This window comes from Diprion similis, chromosome 10, assembly GCF_021155765.1.
Source record: "Diprion similis isolate iyDipSimi1 chromosome 10, iyDipSimi1.1, whole genome shotgun sequence".
Taxonomy (NCBI): Eukaryota; Metazoa; Arthropoda; class Insecta; order Hymenoptera; family Diprionidae; genus Diprion; species Diprion similis.
This window is the reverse complement of record NC_060114.1, coordinates 2,078,297-2,100,681: the sequence shown is the minus strand read 5'-3', so window position 1 is coordinate 2,100,681 and position 22,385 is coordinate 2,078,297. Positions and strand designations below refer to the sequence as shown.

The 22,385-nt window shown below is 39.8% G+C and overlaps 1 protein-coding gene across 1 annotated transcript; it reads left to right on the top strand.

Annotated features, from left to right (window-relative positions):
* The first annotated feature begins 10,051 nt into the window (after positions 1-10,051).
* LOC124411369 (vascular endothelial growth factor receptor 1-like) lies at positions 10,052-21,946 on the top strand. The gene is made up of 11 exons (XM_046890463.1): positions 10,052-10,061; positions 10,153-10,452; positions 10,566-10,660; positions 10,734-10,884; positions 13,168-13,392; positions 13,484-13,640; positions 13,941-14,011; positions 14,060-14,214; positions 14,310-14,641; positions 14,719-14,824; positions 21,863-21,946. Exons 1-11 carry the CDS (start codon positions 10,052-10,054, stop codon positions 21,944-21,946), a joined length of 1,686 nt encoding a protein of 561 aa, XP_046746419.1.
* Positions 21,947-22,385: the final 439 nt, after the last annotated feature.

Sequence of the window (22,385 nt, the reverse complement as noted above, 5' to 3'; positions counted from 1 at the left end):
GACTAAGGAAATCTGAAAGCATTACAACTCTGATCGGGTACAAAATATCTGCAAATAAATGGGGTTGTAGGGAATCTCCGCGATTGGCGAAAAGCATTTGACGAAATAAACGTATGTATATAATTTTAATTTTTTGTTAATGAGGATATTATAGATAGATATATAGAATAAAACACCACCACATATCTCCAACAGACAATATTCTGTTATAACAAACCTATATAACATAATGAACAGCAATATGCAAATTACGTTCATTACGTGGAAATATTTTAGTCCGGGAGCCAGCGACCTATTTTTGTCAATCATTTACTCTCGGCTGATAATTTGTCAGATGATTAAGGCCCCGCTGACCTGGCGTGTCATATATATATTTCGTGACGTCAGAAGCGGGGAAATTGGGTGAAAAAGCCTATACGAATCCTGCGATAACGAGAGTATGAATCTTACTCGGAAATATTTTAAATCGTAGCTTGAATAATAGTGTACGTGTGAATCTCAGTCACTGCTCAGGCAAATCGCTGATAATGTTTATAATAAAGAATGATGAAGTGAATAAAATCACGCGACAACAAACATGGCCGATCGGAGCTACCGCATGTTGAATATTCACTGATTGCACTGTTCCACAATCTCTTTCACCCTCGCCAGGGAGATTCACACGTACAAAAGCACACACGTTATCCGGGAAAACTTATACTATCAGTTATTTTTTTGTAAACATGGCTCGATTCGTATACGCGTTTTTCATGTGACAGCAGCCCGTTTATGGTCCACAAGAAGTATGTTTCGATCTATAACTGACATCATTGGTTGGATCTAACAGAACAAGCCAATGAAATCAGCGGCCTTAGTTCACCGTTCAACGTTCAGAGGCTCTGCACGTATTTATGACGTCACGATTTGATATTTTCAAGTCAGGTCAGCGGCACCTTAAGATAGTTGTGTCTTGAACCCTAGCGATCGTCAGCTGCGCGACCGTGGGTGGGTTGGGCGTTGGCGGCCTCCCACGCACGTAAAAAAAAAATACTTTTTCAATCATTTCCTCCCGGCTGAAAATTTGTAAAATAATAGTTGACGTAATCCTTGAAATAATAAAAAAAAATCAGCTGGCTGTATGCCGGGGGAAACCCCGTCAGCTGGTGTATTTAAATAGGCGAGCGGCGCTCATACTACCTTGCCGCGCGACACTTTCACTGCGTCAGCTGACGATCTTTCCCCCGACATACAGCCAGCTGACTCCTTTTTTTATTTAAAGGAGCATATAAACTATAGTCTGTCAAATTTTCAGTCGGGAGGAAATGATTGAATTTTTTTTTTTTTTTTTTTTCATGTTCGTATGAGCAGCTGACGTATAATCCACAGCGTTATAGCCAGCTGACTTTTTTTTTCAAATAAGTATTATGCCAACTATAATCTCACAAATTTTCAACCGGGAGGAAATGATTGAAAACATTTTTTTTTTTTACGTGCGTGGGAGGCCGCCAACGCCCAACCCACCCATGGTGCGCGAAATCACGATCGCTACGGTTCAAGACACAACTATCTTAATCATCTCACGAATTATCGGCTAAGGAGAAATTGGTCGCAAAAATCTGTCGCTGGCTCCCGGACTATTTGGATAATGTATCCTCACAGAAGGTGACAAAAATCCTTATCGAAATACCATATAAAAAACCGTCATCTTCATAGTAGGAATGAAGGTAGTATGTATAAATAGTATGAGTATGTACAAGACGACTAAATATCGATGCCAAATAACATGCAGTTAAAAAAATATGTAACAAAATTAGGAATAATGTGAACAACACCTTATAGTCCATCAGGTGCAGACATTTAAATAACTTATAAGAAACAGTCACAAGCATAAAAAACCACAGTTTCAGAAAAGTATTAGTGGCATAACAGTGTTTTTGTGCAGACAGCTTTCACTGACCTCTGAATAGCGTTAACTTATTGAATGTATGCCTATTACTGTGTGCCGCATCTACAATTTTTTTATCAATATAATACAGCCTAATTTTTACGTACTTCCGCGCAATTGTTGACGTCAAATGAACAGAATGGTTTTCCAAAGCCACTAATGCAAATGATAATGCAAACCACCTCGACTTTTCAATGATATCAGAGCACTTTTTGGATCTGATTCAGTACCCGACAAAACGTTGACACATGTTTCGCAGATTAGAGCCTTACTCAAACGTTTGACGACAAAACCGGCAATATATGTATACAATAATCCTATCAGAAAATTCTGATACAGTTCGTATATCAGGTAGATACGAATGATCATCGAGAACAACAGAAGTGTTATTTACTTCGAATACTGGGTCACTATATACCTATCAGTTGGGCAGCAGGTGTAGAAGAATTGATTATGTCTTCTGGTTTTTGTGCGGATGTGACATGTAATATGGCTATGTTCTCTGGCGGAATACAATTGACTGCGTCTGTGTCTCGAATTTCAGAATGTATAAGCACTTTTTTAAAAGCTGCTTTTAATTGTCGAACCGTGGAGTTATTATTATGACCTCCATGTGAGCGAATGCGGTTAAAAAATAACTCTACGTGATCTTGGCTTAACTTATATGTTGGCAAATGTGTCAGTACTTTTATTAGTTCGCACAGTTCGTGGAAAATGCCTTTCAGGCTTTCGATACAGATTAAAAATCCTAGGAAGCCCATTTTGCGCTGTGTATTGAGAATACTGCGTCCTGTGTCGCCTTCTTCTAAAGTCAATATGTAATTCCGACATGCGTCAAGTTTCGTGAGTACTGCTGCTTTATTCTCAGGATAGATTCGCTTTTTGTAGCCTGCCTGCGTCAAGTTTTTCAAATTGAATATATCAAAGAGATCGTTGAATAATTCAAGAAATTCTTCAGTGGGTGCAAAGTTTTCAAAATAGTCGAGCTGCAAATTTGTTCTACAAAATTTAATACTATTCGCAAGAGATGTGCCAAGTACTTGAGTGGAAAATTTCGCTTTCATTTTCTGTTTGTGATAAGCTATGTGGCCTGAGCGTAATTTGTTGCCTAAATGAAGCTCTTCTTCTTAGTGTATTTCATGGATCTTTTTTATGTAAACCCGTGAAATCAAGTCGCCATTTCCATTCATGATTGAGCATTCCAAATCTCCCAGTGTGTTACGTACCAGTTTAATCATACGACAAGGATCTGTAATAATGTACAGTTTTTCCAATGTCACTGGATGTAAAAACTTTGGTTGAGGAGTAGTAGGGTCGTCCAACTTACAACCGAGTTGTTTTGCCATAGAAATGTTGGCGGGAGCTCCATCAAGTGTTACGGAAATCACCTTTACACCAGATTCTTGCGGCATGGTTAAACATCGTTGGACTAGAGTAACTTTTTGATTCGCATTTATGCCACCGGTTAAGAAAAAGCCGACCGGTATTTTCCATGAACTATTTATACATGCAAACAAAAATACTAGAGCATCTTTCGCAATGGTTTGTGTATCGGTAGTGATATTGTTACCCATATCCTCATAGCCACTGAACTTCTGTCCATCATACTCGAAGTGCCGGCGTATAGACATCTCATCAAAAACCAGAGAACCAACCAATAAATTATCTACTATGTTAGCACGGTCTTCGATAGCATTAAAAGATTCAGTGTTGAAGTCAGGTTCCCCATTCACTGATCCATACCACTTGGACAACGTCTTAGGATGCGGTAAGCACGAGTCAAATTTTTCACGTACATAATTGTAAACACGTGGTGAATAGTAACGCAAGGTTAAAGCAAATGAGCGTAGCTCAAGTGCGAACTTTTTTGGTTGCACGCCATGCTTATTTTTTGTTACAACACGTTTCGGTAGATTTTTAGTTGACGTACTTATATTTGTTAAAGTATCCAGCTCTTCATCTGTGACTTTGTTATGTTTCTTCAAGTCCGACAACACGTTCTTCAACGAAGCGATTCGTTTTTCTTTTAGCCGAGTCCCTTGTTTTAAATCTCTTTTCCGTTGCTGATGAGAGGTTTTTTGCTGTTTTATTATTCTGCGTAAGCGTAACTTTGTTGGAGAATTGAGAACAAGTAACTTTGAAATTGACGTGGCTTTATCAGCTGATTTTGGTGGTAGCGGTGTTTGAGAAGACAAGTCTTTCATGTTATGACAGTCCTTAGCTGCTGAAAAGATGAAAATTGAACGATAATTGTTACCTATCGCAACAACATTCCTATACATACGGATGATTACATGGCATGTGATTAAGATTAATGATTTACGAATAGCATTTTCCTGGTTTTCTTGATGCCTGAAACTTGTCGATTCTTGAACATCATGTACAGTAAGAGCTGCATGCTCTCTGGGGCATGTGGTTGTTTCTCCGTCAATATATGCATCATGTAATTTCAGCTTTTTTGATATTGTTTTTTTAACCTCATCCATACTAAAGGCTGCATCACTTGTTGAGCGCTTATGTTTGATATTTGTGTCAATATTCATGCGTATTTCTTTTAACACCACATCTACTTCTTTGTCAGTTACAGTATTAGACTCATCAGAAACTGCACGGACCTATAAAAACACATAATTCACATTTGCACAACTGAAAATCATTCAATACTCAGATAGGACAATCTGACAAAGAGTATATGAAACTCACAATTCGAACAGCATCATTTTTAAGCCTACGTCTGTCCACAGAAGTTCGATAGAATGATTCGCTTGAAAAGTGATGCGAACATGAAAATGAGGATTTTGGTGAAGAAGCTTCCGTCAATCCCATTCGCTCGAGCCATATATGCCTTTATTTTATTACTACATTTTAAAATGTACGTACAAATGAAATATAATACTGAGGCCTTCGCTATGAAATTTGTAATTTTTACATGTGACCTACGCAAGAAATGTAATTTTGTTGTGTATTTCATGCTCTAACTTGGACCTGCTTTTTCTGTTGGACCTATTAACGCAACCTATGGCAAGACGGTGAGGCATGTTGTGTCCAAAACTAACGACTAAAATAATAATTATATGAGTGTAGCACGTATTTTTCATAGTTTATAAATATTATAGGGCCGTGATTACTACCAAACGAATAAACCGAATTCGAATGCGTTGAGATATAAATGTTTAGATCATCGTAACCTACAAAATTTTAAGAACGATATTTTACGACAGATTTCTACATATACATATACTTGCCAAGTACATGAATTTACATTAATATATTACAGTCACCACTGTACCACTTGGTCAATATCACGGCCATCCTTTTGCTTTTTTATGTTGTTCTTAAACTCGTGATGCGTTGCACTGTATGATTGCATCTACATTTAAGTCAACGGCATCCACTTCAGTCAATGGCATCTATTCAGTTTTGAACGTGGCGCGCAAATGGCTTCTAACAATATGGCTTCCGGTCTGATTCCCCTCCCGTCTTTTGGGATAAGCCCCGCGTCTACAACGCCACTTTGCGCTCCGTCCATAAGGTGCTTGTAAAAACGCGTTGTACATCTGGAAAACGCGGGGATGCAAAACTCCTACACCGTCCCAGCGATCAGAGTGAAAATTTGGCAGTTGATGCCTTATTTTGGCAAAAAGTGGAACGTCTTTTCACTTTTTCAAAATTTGGAAAAAAATTTTACAGATTGGTTATCATCTACAGAAATTGGCCAAATTTTCACAGTTGCACCGAAAGGATCGAACCATCCGGTATGATGCCACTCGGCGGTAATGGAACACACATTTTAAGCCCAGTCCAATAAGATTTGATGGCCAAATGACGAAATGGCAGCTGATCTGGTTTTCGATTACGAAGTACACCGAAATCTCAGTTTGGTGACATTTGTTACCGACATTACGCGCATCCCGGTAATGTATGCGTGTAATGTCAGTGAAAAATTACCGGCATGCGTGAAAGGTCGGTAACAAATGTTAGGGAAAAAACCCAGAGTCAACCACTTGAACGTCATAAACTAGAGAAAGTTGGTTTAGACTTGGCCTGGGACTGCCTCACCTCATGGCGTGGGAAATTCCATGAGCCTTAATTTTCTATAATAATTATTTAGATATTTTTTAGGGTATATCGGGTTGTATAGGACCGAGCACTGTACATACAAATAATATAAACACATATATGTATGTACAGAGATGTATAATCCTTCGAAGTTGTAGATTTATTCGAAAGTTTTAATTAATTCATATCAAAAAGTCGATTATAATTGGTTTTCTTTTGTTTCTGGTATGTTTGATTACTGAGATCAATTGTATAAACTTGTTTAGATAAAATAGTATATTTTAATAATTCGTCATTCATTCGTATATTCATTCATTCACATAGAGATAAAATACGCTTTTGCCATACATGTAATAATCTTTTCTACCGTTAATTTCTACATTAATTTGTCTTTCGTTCTGTTTATCAATGATAACTGTTTACTTAACTTCTACTATTCGCTGAAGTTGTCCATCAGGCTTCAGAATTTATTTAGTTAATCATGCAATCTTTAATGACGCATGTCGTCAAATCGTCATATCGTGTCGTTTGTACATTTTTTCTTTGATGTTGACTCATTATCACTTCAATTTATCTCAAGGTGATGAAATAGTTTTTTTTTAAACATCACATTCAATACTAGTACTTTTCGAATAATTCCTGGAGTAAAGATCAATATATTTGATGAAATTCAACATGCCAACTACGAGGTATATAATTCAGGTGTTGCTTCTATGGCTTCTTCTCGTAGAGTGTGGTCAAAACCAGCTATCTATATCCTTCCACCCACTGACACCGTGCCCAACCGTCGTCGAGCCCAGCGCTCTAATATTTGAATCTCACACCGGATAGTTCGATCCTTTCAGTGCAACTGTGAAAATTTGGCCGATTTCTGTAGGTGGTAACCAATCTGTGAAAATTTTTTCCTAATTTGAAAAAGTGAAAAGACGCTGCAATTTTTGCCAAAATATGGTATCAACTGCCCAAGTCCCACTCTGATCGCTTGAGCGGTATAGGATTTTGCATCCCCGCATTTTCGAGGTGTAAAACGCGTCTTTAAGCCCGTGGGTACGACGTTCGATGCCGGTACACTTTTCATGGTATTCATTTCACAATTGAGTCTCTCCTTCATGCAGCTTGCGAACAACGTACAGAATGGTACAGAACAACTCATCGTGTGAAATGTTCTAAAAACTATCATCCCTACATAGACGTGGAATATGTTCCATCTGTGAGGATCGTAAATAAAACTACGGACACCGTAACGATCGGATGGTCGCAGCCACCGCCAGAGCTCCGGCAAAGCATCGACGCCTATCTGATATCAGTGGAAGGCGGCAACGAGGAGGAAAAACATTTTCGTTGGCAGAAGTTTAAGGCTGCGGACGGTGATAAAGCAATCGTCCGCCTTTCGCCTCCGATCAGCTACGATCTGGTGGTGCGAGCTTGTTTCTGCCCCGACCGACGTGCGAGTGACGTCGTGAGAGGTGTGACGACCGACCATTCAGGTAATAATTCAGTTTACTCTTTGGACTTCGTGTGACGAAAGTGAGGTTCGCAATCGTCGCACAACCAACTTTCCGATTGTTTCGCCGCGAAGCTTCAATTATTCCTAGTTTATTGGTTACCATAAGTAGAATTTCTATAATAATAAAGGAAAGAATCATATCAACTATTTGAATCCACCATTTCCGACTTTAATAGTTAAACTTTGAATTTCATTTGATGATGACAGACTTTGATAATCATAGACAAAATACAATTTACAGATTAAATATCCTACAACATGGTGTCGATATAGAATTCGGCAATGAACATGAACCATACGACTTCACAGCTCGCAGAAAACAATTATGTGCGAGGCCAAAATCGCAATCTGATATGGAGTCTTCGGTACTGACAATGAACGTAACTCGAGAAGCGGAAGATGTAACAGCAGGCAGCGAAGCCTCCTTCACTTGCAGCGTCAGTGTTCAGGGATACGAGGGTTAGTGGATGACGGAGGGGAAACGCGTTGCTTCTTTCAGTGATTCCGATGGTGGGATCGACTGGTCTATAATTGTCGGTGAGCCTGAGGAAGGAAAAAGTCGCAATTATACCTGCATAGCTGTCAATACCAAGGATTCGCAATCTGGTGGAAGAATGCTCGTCACGGTGATACGTAAGAACCACTGTGAGATAGTTGAATAGAAAAAATGACGGAGTAAATCGTTCTCTCTGAGTCAAAACAAGTTGCAGATTTATGTAAATAATGTAGACTACTCAACGTACCGAATTACAGTTCGAAACGCTGTGTCTTTGAGGTGTTTTGTTTTTTTAGCGCCAACAGAAAACATAATTGTAGGAGCTGAGATCGTGTATGCGAAACCGTGCGATTCGACAGCACTGTTGTGCGATGTCTTCGGACATCGACGATCGAACTTCAAGTGGCGAGAAGTCGCTCAGCGACCACGATTTTGTTCAGACAGTGTTCCCCTCATATCAAATGTCAACAAGACTCACGTCAGGATGATGCTGCATTTTGCGAAGACCTCGTACAGCGACAGTTCTAATTATGTATGCCAGGCAATGAGTGACAGACTGCCGATGATCGCAGCTCGGGCTCAGCTCCAAATCTTTGAGGAATCGCCATTGCAATTGAGCGCCATTGTGATCGGGTCAAAGCTCGTTCATTTACGCTGGTTCGACGGAATATCCCAAGGAGACACGCATCTGATACGATTCTCAGAGACCGGTTCTCTTAAACGGGAAGACTTATTCTTGGTGCAAGTTGAAGAGGGCACGATATACCGGGTGTCCCATTTTAAAGTACCACCTGATTTATCTCGAAAAAGACTGCTATGATCGAAAATTGACTCGAGTGAAACTTCTAGGGTTCGAAGGGGGACGTTTGAAAAGAAAATTGTTTCAGTCTCAAATTCAAAATGGTGGCGCTACGATGGCAGACATGTTTTTTTTAAACGGGAACATGACTTTTTTCTTCTACTAAAAAATTCATGACATCAAAACTTTTGCATAACTGTTTTTCGGATTAAGTCCGTAATTTTTGAGTTACAACGCAATTTTTAACTACTTCAGCTCTATCCAGGATGCACCACGAGGAGGTAAAGTCTTAACATCCTATGTATAACATCCCACACTGAGAGACTTTCGGTGTAGCTGCTACTCCTCAAGTTTACGTGGCGCCCTGAATCGTGGTAGTAGGCGCTGCACTTGCAAGCTACTTGCTACTCCGGATCAGCGTAGCAGTTACTCCGATCAGCGTAGCCCGTGCGCCAAAACGGTATTCCAGCAGCGCTACCCCGTCGGTATACCAGCTGTCTGTAAAATCGGAACGACAGCGCGTGCAATATGAGTAGGGTTAGCTCAGTTTCGGTACACGGGCTGCGCCAAGCTGACGCGCAATCCTTTAGTAGCTGCTACTCCGATTGCAAGTGCAGCGCCTACTACCACGATTCAAGGCGCCACGTAAACTTGAGGAGTAGCAGCTACACCGAAAGTCTCTCAATGTGGGATGTTACACATGGGATGTTAAGACTTTAATACCTCCTCGTGGTACATCCTGGATAGCGCTGAAATAGTCAAAAATTGCGTTGTAACTCAAAAATTACGGACTTAATCCGGAAAACGGTCATGCAAAAGTTGTTAGTTTTGATGTGATGAATTTTTTGGTAGAAGAAAAAAGTCATGTTCCCGTTTAAAAAAAACATGTCTGCCATCGTAGCACCGCCATTTTGAATTTAAGACTGAAAATAATTTTTTTTTCGAACGTCCTCCTTCGAACCCTAAAAGTTTCACTCGAGTCAATTTTCGATCAGAGCAGTCTTTTTCGAGATAAATCAGGTGGTACTTAAAAATGAGACACCCGGTATAACCGCATCTTCAGGAGACAGTTGAGATGCGGCACTTTCTATTGGTTCGAACTTGTGGTGATCAGCGCGGGAAGAAGACTCGCAAGCACTTACTCTGGGTTGATCACGCGCGCGGAAAGAGGCAAGTGCTCGGACCACGCGTGAGTGGTGCATATCGGAATAAAGTTCATCCTGACTGATTCGGAGATTCCAAGATAGTACAAGGAAACTCCGCGACATGGAAGAATGTCCGTCATTACGTCCAGTTTGACACCATGGAATCTGTAGGGAGCATGTTGTGATGTGTGCATCGTTGATGAATATTTTTTTCTTCCACAGACCTTACATATTTTCCAATCATTACTGTGATATCGAAGACGACAAATATCATAGCTATCGAATGGACAAAGCCACCAGAAGAGCTAGGTGCTCACATTCAGCTGTACCGTATATCAATCAATTATACGTACAACGGAAAAGAAATGGTTGAATCAAAAAACACTACGGAAACTTATTACAACGTCCGATATCTCCATCCTTCAACCAGCCATAACTTCGAAGTAAAAGTCTACTTCAGCGACTTGAGTACGGATTGTTATTCGGGTGACGTTCGAAGAAAAGTCTTCACAGAAAGCATAGGTACGTGTTTGAAATGATGGGAAAAATATAAGACGAGCGATGACTTTCTGCTATCTGTATTAAACTCTTACTGTACAATAAATACGCCAAACTTTGACGAATTCATTCTCTAGAAGTGGAATCCGGGACCCAAGTTGGAATCTGGCTACCTCTTACGGGAATTTCCTTCCTCCTCGCCATTCTGGAAGCCTGGCGTTTTTACAAGACGGTATTGAAGAAAATGACCAGGATCTGTCTGCGAAACGAACGAACGATAATCAGTTGATACTCTTGTGTTTTAGGCTCTGAAGCGAAGGATTTTAAGAGAACGACTTGCATATTTCTACACCAAGAATCCGACTCCTTTCAATCCGGAACTTTCCATGAATGCTCAGGCAGATTCATTGCCCTACGAGAAAGAATGGGAATTTCCACAAAAGCTTTTGAGACTTGGTATTTATGGATATTATTATCTCTATAATGAAGAAATTTTAATCTGTAACGATGAAGTGCGTAGTCGGATAAACATGCCGAATCTACCCCTGCGTAGTTCACTATCAACACTTTGGGGATTATTTTGGTATCACATGGAAACACTTTACCCTAAATTCGAGCTCTCAATATCATACGGTTTTCGAGTTATTTGAAAAAAAAATAACTTGTTTCGTTTTCTTCTTTTTTTTCTATTTCTGATAGTAAAAATTACCAAATGGTGCTTCGCAGCCGAATAATTGGGAGCAAAAGCCATGAAAAAATATTTTCCTTACGATTTTCAAATGAAAATCCAATCTTCTAAAAATAAATGCAACTCGGGTGAATTTTCAATCAATGTAGTTTTAAAACATGCAGTCACCGAATTTCAACAATGAATATTTTTTATACTCCTCCATACTCCGGGATTCTTACGATTTGATGAAACATTGCGTAAGAGAAATTAAAAACCGATTTTTTTTCGGAAACTTCGGTGCACACACGAACTAATATTATTTCAGTAGTTGAAGATTATACCCGAGAAATAATAATTTTTTTGACAACGAATGCATATTTACTACGGATGTACCAATAATAATCGAAAATATATGTGAAAAATCGAGTAAAAATAATCTCCGTCACCATCCTCAATAATTAGCAGACAGTTCTCTATATTATTGCAAACACGGCTCAAAATTTCTGAATTGTATTCGGAATGAACCAAATTATTCAACCTTCATCCTAACCTCCGGTTGTCCTAAGGCAGGGGTCGGCAACCTGCGGCTCTTTAGTTCGATACGCAAGTATTATTTATTTTATAAAAAAAAAAAAACATTTAAAAATCGTTCTAAATCGATTAACAAGTATTAGGCACCATTTCTATCTATGGGCCATTTGTACTCGTCTTTCACCGCACCCCTCCCCAGTGAGACACGTCGTCACTGTCGTCAGTCCGTCGGAAGCTCTCGAATGACGACGTCGTCGAATATTTCTCTGTAGGTTTTACAATTAATTCGCTTTCAACGCAAGACCGTTTGGCGTCTTCACCAGTGCTTTGGCTGTGATGTATAGTTTGTTGTTTCAAGTAGAAGAGTTGGAAGCGAATCATCTTCTCAAAGGTATGTATGTACATATATAATAATAATAAAAAAACTGAAGTAAAGATAGGTAACATAATAAGTATTATATTTCGAAAATACATAATATGCATATTTTTTTCCAAATAAGATACCTAACTACTTCTTTGAAGTCAATAAGAATTGTCAAAAAAGAAACAAAGTACTACTGTTTGATATTGCCGTAAAAGTGTTTTTATTAAAATATATATTTAATAAATTACCGATTTTATTATTTATTCATTTTATAGCTTTTATTATTTAAAAATTAGCGTTCAAATAATAATTATAAGTGTAAGTACCTATAAATTTTTATTTATCAAACCTGTTTTCGAACTCTGAGGATGGAAGTAGGTAGGCATTTGCAGTTTTAGATTGTTTATATGTTTGGCAATTTTCGTTGATTTCGGAATAGCTGGGCATAACACCTCTACTCGTAAACTAAGTATCTAATGTATGCCAAAATTAAAAAAAAAAAAAAACTAAACTGTGCAGACTGCGCCGTGATAAGCACGTTCTGACAAGTCCGTTCGTGCCAGTCGGCGATCACCGCACACGGGAGGCGACCACGGATGCGACGAAACTATGTACTTATAGTCAATTAGTACGTGAGAGAGTGACACAAACAGTGTTTCGTGTCTAAATTATTTATTTCAATAATCAAATTATTAGAGAATTATTTATTTTATTTGGGTAAGTATTTTTAATTGGGAAATATTGTTGTAAAATTTTTTTTTTTTTTTAATTATATTTCATGATGCCCAGCTTCTCGTATGTATTTAAAAACTTTGAAATTTTGTAAATTGTGATTTTTGACTCTTCCAACTCAAAAGGTTGTCGACCCCTGTCCTAAGGTGTAAACGCGAACCCGAACCCTCGTTATTCCTCACCACTTGGGAATGGACGACCGCCAGGTCGTTACATACGTTTCAAAAAACACGTTTGTCAAAAATATTTTAGTCTTATTGATTCATTGGAAAAACCCTTTATATTCAAGACTTATTGGGAAAATATTTTTTTACGTCTTTTACTCCGTTTTGAGTATTGTAAGATGAGTTTCCAACTCTATCTCACTTTTCTGAAACGCGGATCACATTTCAGGCCTGAGATTTCATTACATAGATTGAAATTTATACTTTGCACCCTGTAGACGAAGAACTGGGAAGAGGCTTGTTTGGAATAGTCTGGAAGGCCATAGCGAAAACGATCCGTCGACCCGAGGCGATCTCGGTGGTTGCGGTCAAGACGGTCCGACCGACAGCCAGCTTGCACTGCATGAAAGCTCTTCTTCGCGAACTCAAAATTCTCGTCTATCTCGGTCACCATGCGAACATCGTCAGCCTACTCGGTGCCTGCACTAAGAATCTTGATTATGGTGGATGTTTCGAGGTATCTCAATTCCTCATACGGACCCAGACGCGTCAGCGATCATTTGTGAACTCCGTTAATACCATCGTCACCGACAGGCCAACTCTTGGTCATCGTGGAATTTTGCCGCTTCGGAAACTTGCACGACTACTTGTGGCGCTGCAGGTCAAAGTTCGTCGATGAATTGGGTACTGTCTCTGCGAAAATCCCAGATCCTAATTCTGATGATGATCCGATCGACGTCAGAAGCCGTAGGTGAGCTATTTTGTCACGTGAGTAGCTGAGTCTCAAATGAACCCTAGAATCACCTTGGAATTGTGGAACTGAATAGCCATTGGTCAGAGTTTATCAAAACATCGACGACGTGAGTCATCATCGCAGTAGTATTCTGGAACGTCCTGACCCTATATTCTCTCGACACGGGCAATTCGTTACAAAAATGAGTTACACCAGCTCCTCGAGGCGAACTCTCAACAATGACTTTTACGCATACATGCGTTGCAGCTATAGCTCAAATCGATTGTGTCCTAACTACAAACAATTCCTCTCATCTAGTGTCTCAACTTCGAGTAGTACAAATTCGGCACCACGTCGGGTAGACGTCATTTTAGTAGTGGAAGATTTGGGTAATAGCGCCGATCAACCGGGTACGAGTGAAGGGGCAGGAGATTCAGCCACCGTAAACAACTCTCAATTACTGAAACTTAAACCACCAACCAAGTACCCGGGTGATTTTACGAATGCGGAATTGGATCCGGTTCGCACGCGAGACTTGGTGTCATGGGCTTGGCAGATTTCACGCGGAATGCAATATCTTGCTGCCAAAAAGGTTGACGTCAGGAATTTACGACTGGGACTATTGCACGTCATGATTATTGCCTTTCAGTTTCACCGAAAACAATTTGAATCGTTGACCGTCTTCAGGTGCTGCACGGTGACTTGGCAACGAGAAACGTTTTGCTTTTGAAGGATAACGTCGTGAAAATATGTGACTTTGGCCTGTCCAAGTCTCTCCAGGAGGACGACCAGTACAAGGTTGAGGGAAACGACCCTCTTCCCGTCAAGTGGATGGCCATCGAATCCCTCAGGGACGGGATATTTTCGGTAAAATCTGACGTCTGGTCTTTCGGAGTCTTATTATGGGAATTGTTTTCGCTCGCCAAAACTCCTTACCCCGAAATTAATCCCCAAGACACGTGCGAAACACTTGTCGGTGGTTATCGAATGGAGCGACCCAAGTACTCACCCGAGACTATGTGAGTATCTCTGCTCCTGTTCGACCAATCATTGCTGATTTCACTTTTTCAACCATTTAACCCGACGCTCGTCACAGCTATCGGACGATACTGCAATGCTGGGAAGCGAATCCGTCGAAACGACCCACGTTTGTGGAACTTGAACACAGCATCGGTAATTTGATGGAGGAGAACGTAAAAATGGTGAGTTGAAAACTTGTGGTCAGCACGTTTAATATTCTCCAACTACACATCGCATCACGTGATTCTGTCAACCTGCAAATAGTCTCTGAAGTCCCGTTGCACAAGTATATTGTCACATCCTCGATGCCCTCTGCCCCTACTCATTAGTTTTATTTCAGTATTCGATTAAATTCATTTATATCTTATATTTTTGAGTCTCCGTATACATAGTATGCATACGGCTTTCTTTATCACTTTTTACGGCTCTGGGAAATAACCACCCTCAGCTTACAATAATCTTACTCATTAAATAATGTTACGGGATAATCCTTACCTAAACAGACTAGAATATACAAACTCTCTAAGAGTAACCAGATGACCGGAAATCGCTTCTCGATATTTCCAGGTATGCAGAATCTGGCACGCACGTGCAACGGATTAAAATCCAACAGCCATCTTTGAAGTGTCTGTTTGGACAGGGTCATCCCGAACATACAGTAGAATATTTTTATCATGTACCAAAACAAGCACGGCAATTCCCACCCGCACTCATGGAAGAGGCGGGATTAGTTAAGATAGTTTTGCATGCTACACCGTACCCAAAGGGCGGGGGTAGTTAATGGCGAATGGGAAACTCAAAATCTTATCAAGACTTCCTTATTGGGCAGCTCTCTCAAAGATGCTGGGAACCAATCAGGAAGTAGTTTCTTTCAATTCTCAATTCTCAGTTTTCTGAACAGTCAGTTGTTACACAGACGTCAAACAGTCGTGGGACAGTCGTCAAGCAGTCGTGACGTAGTCGTCAAGCAGTCGTTACCGTTTCGTCAAGCAATCGTTACATTCTCGTCAGCCAGTCTTCATCAAGAAGAAGCAGCTCTCAGTTTTTTCAAGACATTCATTGCTCATTGTTTATTCGCAATTCTCATTTTCTCAAGTCTCATTCTCAGGCTTCATTTTCTAATATATCTTCTCAGTTATTGACAGTCTTCGACCAGAAATCGTTCTCTCAGTTTTAGGCAGATCAATCAGACCAGCGAATCTGTGAGAAATTCAAAAGGTCTTTTATTTTATTTAATTTAACAAACTAAAGTGCTAAAAGGGAATTCCGTGACTTTACATTTAAACCTTTCATCTTTTATAATTAAAATCATTGTAAGAATTTTCTTTAAACTTAATTTGAATAAACAAATACTCGTGTGTTAAACTTACATCGCGAGTTGAACAATTAATTACCTTTAACACCTAATATAAGTTAAGCGATCAGTAACTTTAACCAATCTCACCACCGGCCGAACACGCAGAGCCGCCCACATAGCCCGAATCAACGGTCACCAGCAAAAGGTAAGTGACCATTTTATTATCAAAGTCGGTTCAACCACGAGGGAAAACGACATGAAAATTCAAATAATTCACCATCCGGGAGAACTAGTCCGAGCCAAGCGTTATATTTTTGGGAGTGGTTTGGTCATCAGCCAACCCAGCCCATAACAATATCAGCCCTTGACGATCCACTGGGTCACGTGTGACACTCTATTTCCTATTACTCGAAAATTATGGGAAAACGGAATGATCACCGGACTCGGGAAACCTGTCCGATTCTCACACAAGTGAATGTTCCAGCATTATATCCAATTGTATACTCGACGCGAAAGGGCGTATGCTCGCATCACGGAATTCCGGAATAAACGGGACCCCGAGAATCAGAATCCGATGCCTCCGGATCCAACCGAACCGACGAACGCCAGTCAAAGTGAGCGATAATATTGTTTGATAAAGTCAAGTTGAAGCGGTAACTTTGTCTTGCGTATCTCGCAAATCAATCAAGTACTTCTTCGATTTGTATCGCACTCACATCACATAGCCTCGAGTGTAGTAAGACAGTGGACTGATTCTCAGATGGGTACGATTTGTCAAACAATATACCAAAGAGCGTTGTTTGAGACCGTGCGAATCTATTCTAACCATCGTCTTACGATGCCAATCCAATTTATCTTACTCTCTACAATTTTATTGGCTCGCTAAGTCTTTTCTCGCAAATATTTATTCCAAAATAATTGCAGATGAAACGACGGAGAGAACGCCATTCCGGATGCGGTTCGAGCAGTTTTTTCACCGGAGGCTAATGAACGAAAATCTCGTGAAATGAGTCAGGATCAGGGCATTGCAAGCACGCTGTAGAAGAAGAAACGGAAATAATCATCCCTTACAATGATTCTACGGAAATGGTTGGAAAGAAACGAAAGGGAATGAACTCGTTCAGAATGTCGCATTTTCCTTCACTAAGTGAAGAATTACCCCAGTTCTATTGAATATACTTCAAATAGTTCTTACAAATAATATAATCATATACCGATGAACTTGTCGGCCGGACGTGATTATGCAAATGTAATAAAAATTGTTTTGTCCCACTTACAAACCCATAACGTACGTAAACGTAGACCAGACGTTATTTCAAACATCATTCTCTTCCAACTAATCAATCAACATCATCCGTCTTTCCTTTACCCATCGTTTCGAATGAATGGTTCTCTTGATGGTCCTCGCACAAATTCATTCCTTACCGTCTTCCATTTCATAACCTGCAATCAAGTTTCTCGGAACCTCTTCACCGACCGCGATTCGGTATCAGCTTGGCACCGTAGATAGGCGAGGGGTTATCTTTCGGAGAGAAATGAACACCCGTCGACGCCATTCGATTTAGAAAATAAAAATGAGTATTTTGAGAGAATGGAACAGACAAGTTCGAATGTAAAGTAATACGAGCAAACAAAAGTGAAAATTATTCGTAATGGAAATCACGTTTGGAAGCTACCGAGCTTTCCAGCTTCCGGACTTGAGTCATTACACGATATTGATCGATATTTGTGATGTCTGTAATTAGGGAATGAACACGCGATACAGTTTCAGGTAATACATCTGTTAACACAACACAAGTGGATAACGTGGGTAAGACTAGCTCTAGAATGGCTGAGATCACACGGCGAACCGAGAGCTACACGACTCGGATGAACTAATGGAAAAGTATCCATCCTAAATCGGCTTGCAGGATGATCACGACGTCCGAAGCATCTCGACGGATGATCGTATCCGTGATTCCCGTGGCTGCTGCAGCAGAATCGCTGCCAAAAGTTTGTAGAAATATCGAGTTGGAAAGATTGACACGATCGCGCTTCATTAAGCGAAGTTCACAGGCCACGTTACGATTTATCAGAAGTAAGGTTCCAAGTACGTGAAAGGTGCGCGAAAAATCGGAATGAAATGAAAAATTCGAAGGAAAGAAGCTTATCAGTTTTTTCCTCCGTTCTTTACAACGATTATTATTTTTTTATTATTCTTCATTTTTCCTCATTCTGCGGTGAATTATCATAATTCATTTTGGCTCCTAGCTAATCTCTGACGAATTTCTCAAAAGTAAACAAGTTTATTGATTACTCGTTATTGATATTCTTTTTCAGCGAGTCTTAGAACGTGGAAATACAACGTTATTATTAGGGAATCTTACGAAAAAGAATAGCTGTAAGATAGAAAAGAGGTCGGAAATTGTTGAAATCAGTTTTCAGGCTTAAGTGATAAGATCTCTGACAAGACGTTGAATCTGTACCTATAATACGGATCTTCGGCTAATTTGAAGTACCAAAGGAATCCCAACTTTGCGAGAAAAGAAAAACTTTGCGTAGCGCGCGAACTTACGGAACTCGTGAGTATGCAATATAGGTATCGGAAAGCATCTGGGGACTATCAGAAAAATGCACAAAATGCAATGACTTTATCACGTGTTTGAATACGAGGTGAATAAAATATATTAATAATTCATTATCATGGATAATAAAATTTTTATGAGTAAAAAATAGAAGACTTGCGAGTCTTTCAGCAGTCGCCAATAATGTGTGATATCTAGCCTCGCTAAAGAGAACCGTTTTCGTGAACATATCAAAGTGGGGTATTGATTCGAGTGACTATTTCACAACGTATTCATAAAGGCTGCTTATCAATTCGTCATGCCCATCAAGGCAGAGTTTAAGCTGTGGCTTCGCTTTCCTTCGCCCGTTCTCTTTCTTTTTTTCTCTCACTTTTCAAACTTAATGAAAATATCGATGTTCGCCGTGCTTGTTGACACGCCGCAGTACAACCGCCAACTGTAGGCCACTCCGAAAAACCATATTGTGGTAAATTCAATGATGCATATGTATGGTTATTATTATGTATTATTATTTTATTTGTGGCATTTACAAATATCAATACGGCTAAGTATAACAGAGGTGAATGCCATGGGACGTTTGTTGGACTGGACTGTAAACTAAGACCTCAGATTTGAGAAATAGAATTACTGAAGTTTAAAAATAAAATGAATTTCAATCTGGTGTAACATCCAATAATTGCAGTAGAATAAATTCATAAGTTACGACGAATATGTGAACTTTACTGGACGGTATTCGGTTCATCACTTATCTGTAAGGTTATGATTTTTGAAAATTGATGTTTCGGAGTTTGTCCGATACAAAAATACCTCTACCACAATTTTCGTATCATTTCATTCTTAATGCGATACTTCTGTACAAACAATCCTGCGGTTGCATATTGTTAGCCACGGGCGGGAATGAAATCAGGAAAAGTGTCACGTCCGGCAAAACACAACGACGTTCGTGGTTTCGGTAACGACCTTCATTCCCGAGGAGAAGCACGCGGCACAACCTGACAATGGGCTGATTGTGTAACCACAAAAGTGTATGAAATCTGAGAAGTAGATATTCGCAATTATTACTGCCTCACCGTATCATCGGAGAAATATCAATTTGGAAATTTAGAACGGACCGGAGAGATTGAGACGATGATTCTGATGCTGACTGGTTGCCTCTTGGCTCACCCCAAATCCGAATATGACGCAGGTGTATCGCAAAAAGTGGAGAATCCGACGGCTGACGAAAAAAAGGGAGACGTGCCGCGTTATTTAGGGGTACAAAGTGATGTTACCGAGTTTCGGAGAATTTTCACTGTAGGATTACCTTATCGACTCTTTCATCGACGATTCATGATTTTTCATCCGTACGCGACGTAAAAGAAAAATGCAATTGTTTTCACCGTTCCCATAGTTTCTTGAAATTACCTGCATACATTTCCACTCTCACCTGAACTAGAATTATGCCCACTTTGTTCGTCCATAAGAATGGTCATCGAAACCAGATCTGTCCGTTATTTCCTATGTCGGTTTCAATTTATTCGTTCACATGTTTGTTGCTTCTCTTGGTTCTGTATTTTCTTATAATTTTACAAACAAATCGGATTTATTTTCTGGATGGCGAATGATGCTTCTACGTAACGCAATGTTTTTGGAATGTATTCAACCGATTCGTTACAGCATTTTCTATGTATTCGATAAGAAAGGCATCACTCGTCTTGCATAGTCGTGACGGGGAAGTGTTGCAATATATAGAGGTATACATGTATCATCTCGCTATTGAAACACAATCTCAAAATTTTCCTGATTTCCGATGCGTCAAAGAAGAGAAATCTTTTTGTTTTCCTTAGGCCAAAACAATCTATGCACAATCAACCGTGCGGTGTCGTAGTCCTTGCACAAGATTCCGTGGAACCAGTGCAAGTCATGATCCTCAAGTGGCGTAAAGGATCAACAACCGATCGCCCACTTACAACTTCGATTCGTGCGAGTAAATGGTGACTTCAGTTTTAAAAGAAATGCGAAGGAAAGAGCCCCCAAAAACTGTTCGAATTCAAATAATTTTGCACTTCAGTCTGTGTCAGAAATTTCGTACTTTGATTCAGATTGAATTTACGGATAAACTTTTCACCAGACGCAATAATTATTATGTTGTGGTGCAATTACTCGTACCGTCTATTCGATTATTTGTAATGTCTTAAACGACAAACAGATCCGTGTACTCTTATATTGTCTGCTTATATTTAGCCTCGTCAAATTTTTACGGTCCAGCCTTCCCGCACTCTAGCTTATCGACGTACAATTACCATGAAAGATCATGATCAGAATTAACAAGACTCGGAGTGACGAATATTTGAAATAGATCGCAAAAAAAATACAAACTATAAATATAACTGTGGAAATTAAACGTAAGAACTAAAAAGTGAAAGCAGTTTGCAGTCAAGAGAAGCGCATTCTGCGAACAAAGGATTTTCGTCAACACTTTATCGCTTGGCGCTTCTCGACCAATCGCCTCGCGCTGACATATCTAAGAACTCCGTCCACCAATCACAATCCTCTGAATCCCTCCTGATTTTCATTTTTCATTCAAACCCTGGCTAGCAGCAGAAAACACAGATTCACGTTAGACATCAGACGAAGAAGAACTGAATTGATATTAGAACCATTTCAGATTTCAGACAATTCAGAACGCATCAAAATCCAGAGCAGTGCAGAATTGTGGAAGGCTCATGCGCGGAAATTTCTAACTTCAATTTAGTCAACGTGATTCCTTTAGTGAATTATATGAGTGAGTAAAACTATTGTGAGCCCGAATCTTGAGAATAGATTGAGAGAAACTGCAATTGTTAATAAGAGTGTATTTAAATCAAAGTGTCGATAAAAACTGGTATTTCGAAATATTTGATAGTCGGCACGAGCCACAACAACCTGATTCCAGATTAAGACAGGATCAACGAGAAATTGAAACTAGCAGTGTTTTGATTATCCTTTCATGACCCGCTTGAACTAAATTCGGATACTGCTTGAAACGTTCAGCCAATTCTTCTTATTTTGAAGATGTACTCAAGCCAGTACATAGAATGAGATAAATAAAACCCGTAATGCCTAATGAAGTGACGATGAATTCGATGACGTAGTTGCGGTATGTAAATGTGATATACATTGGGTACAACTTGACGGGAAGTTTTTCTACACGATTTTCAGAACAAAGCTCAAGAGATCGGCTTACATTTTTTTGCGGTTGCTTCACACGAGACGCTGCCGTTATATATCGTTCAGCAAGAACGGAAACAAAACTGGAATAATATTGACCTCCGGCTAAGGCAGAATCACTTCGAGAGTTTATGAAACGATCTTTATGTCTGAAAAGAAACACTTTGCAGGAGTCGAAAAAGGAGCGATTTTCAATCAACAGCGATTTCGGGGATCCACCAAGCGTCAGCTTTATTGTAATGGTTGATGACTAATCAAATCGGAGCAAAAAAGTCCTTAAAATCAAATAGACCCTGACGATGTGGCTGATACTTGTGTTATTTGCTCGTTGTATCGTGGTTGGCGGTGGCGCAGGATGTGAGTAAACAAAAGCCTTCATTAATCTTTCTCCAAATAAGAGAAATTCGTTAGCACGAGGGCTTCGACGTTTTGACAAATACTGACTTTTAGGGATGCTGGTCGGAACTGTTTCCTAAACATTCATTAAGTATCGTAGTTCAGTCCAATTTCATCGGTCCAACTTTCCGTGTGGCGTATCGAACGCGTCACTTGATACTCAGCTTTCGAGGTTGAAAGAATGAAAGAAATAAACTCGGACCGATTTGAAACGTGGGTGAAATCTTAACTCGTAGCAACGCGTATAATGTAGCAACGTCCGCTGTGCCCCGATGACGCTGCATGTTGTAAGTTTAA

Coding starts and splice junctions, on each gene's coding strand:
- LOC124411369 (XM_046890463.1), top strand. Junction 10,885..13,167: donor ACAAAAGCTTTTGAGACTTG/GTATTTATGGAT, acceptor TGCACCCTGTAG/ACGAAGAACTGGGAAGAGGC. Junction 13,641..13,940: donor ATCGACGTCAGAAGCCGTAG/GTGAGCTATTTT, acceptor CCTCTCATCTAG/TGTCTCAACTTCGAGTAGTA.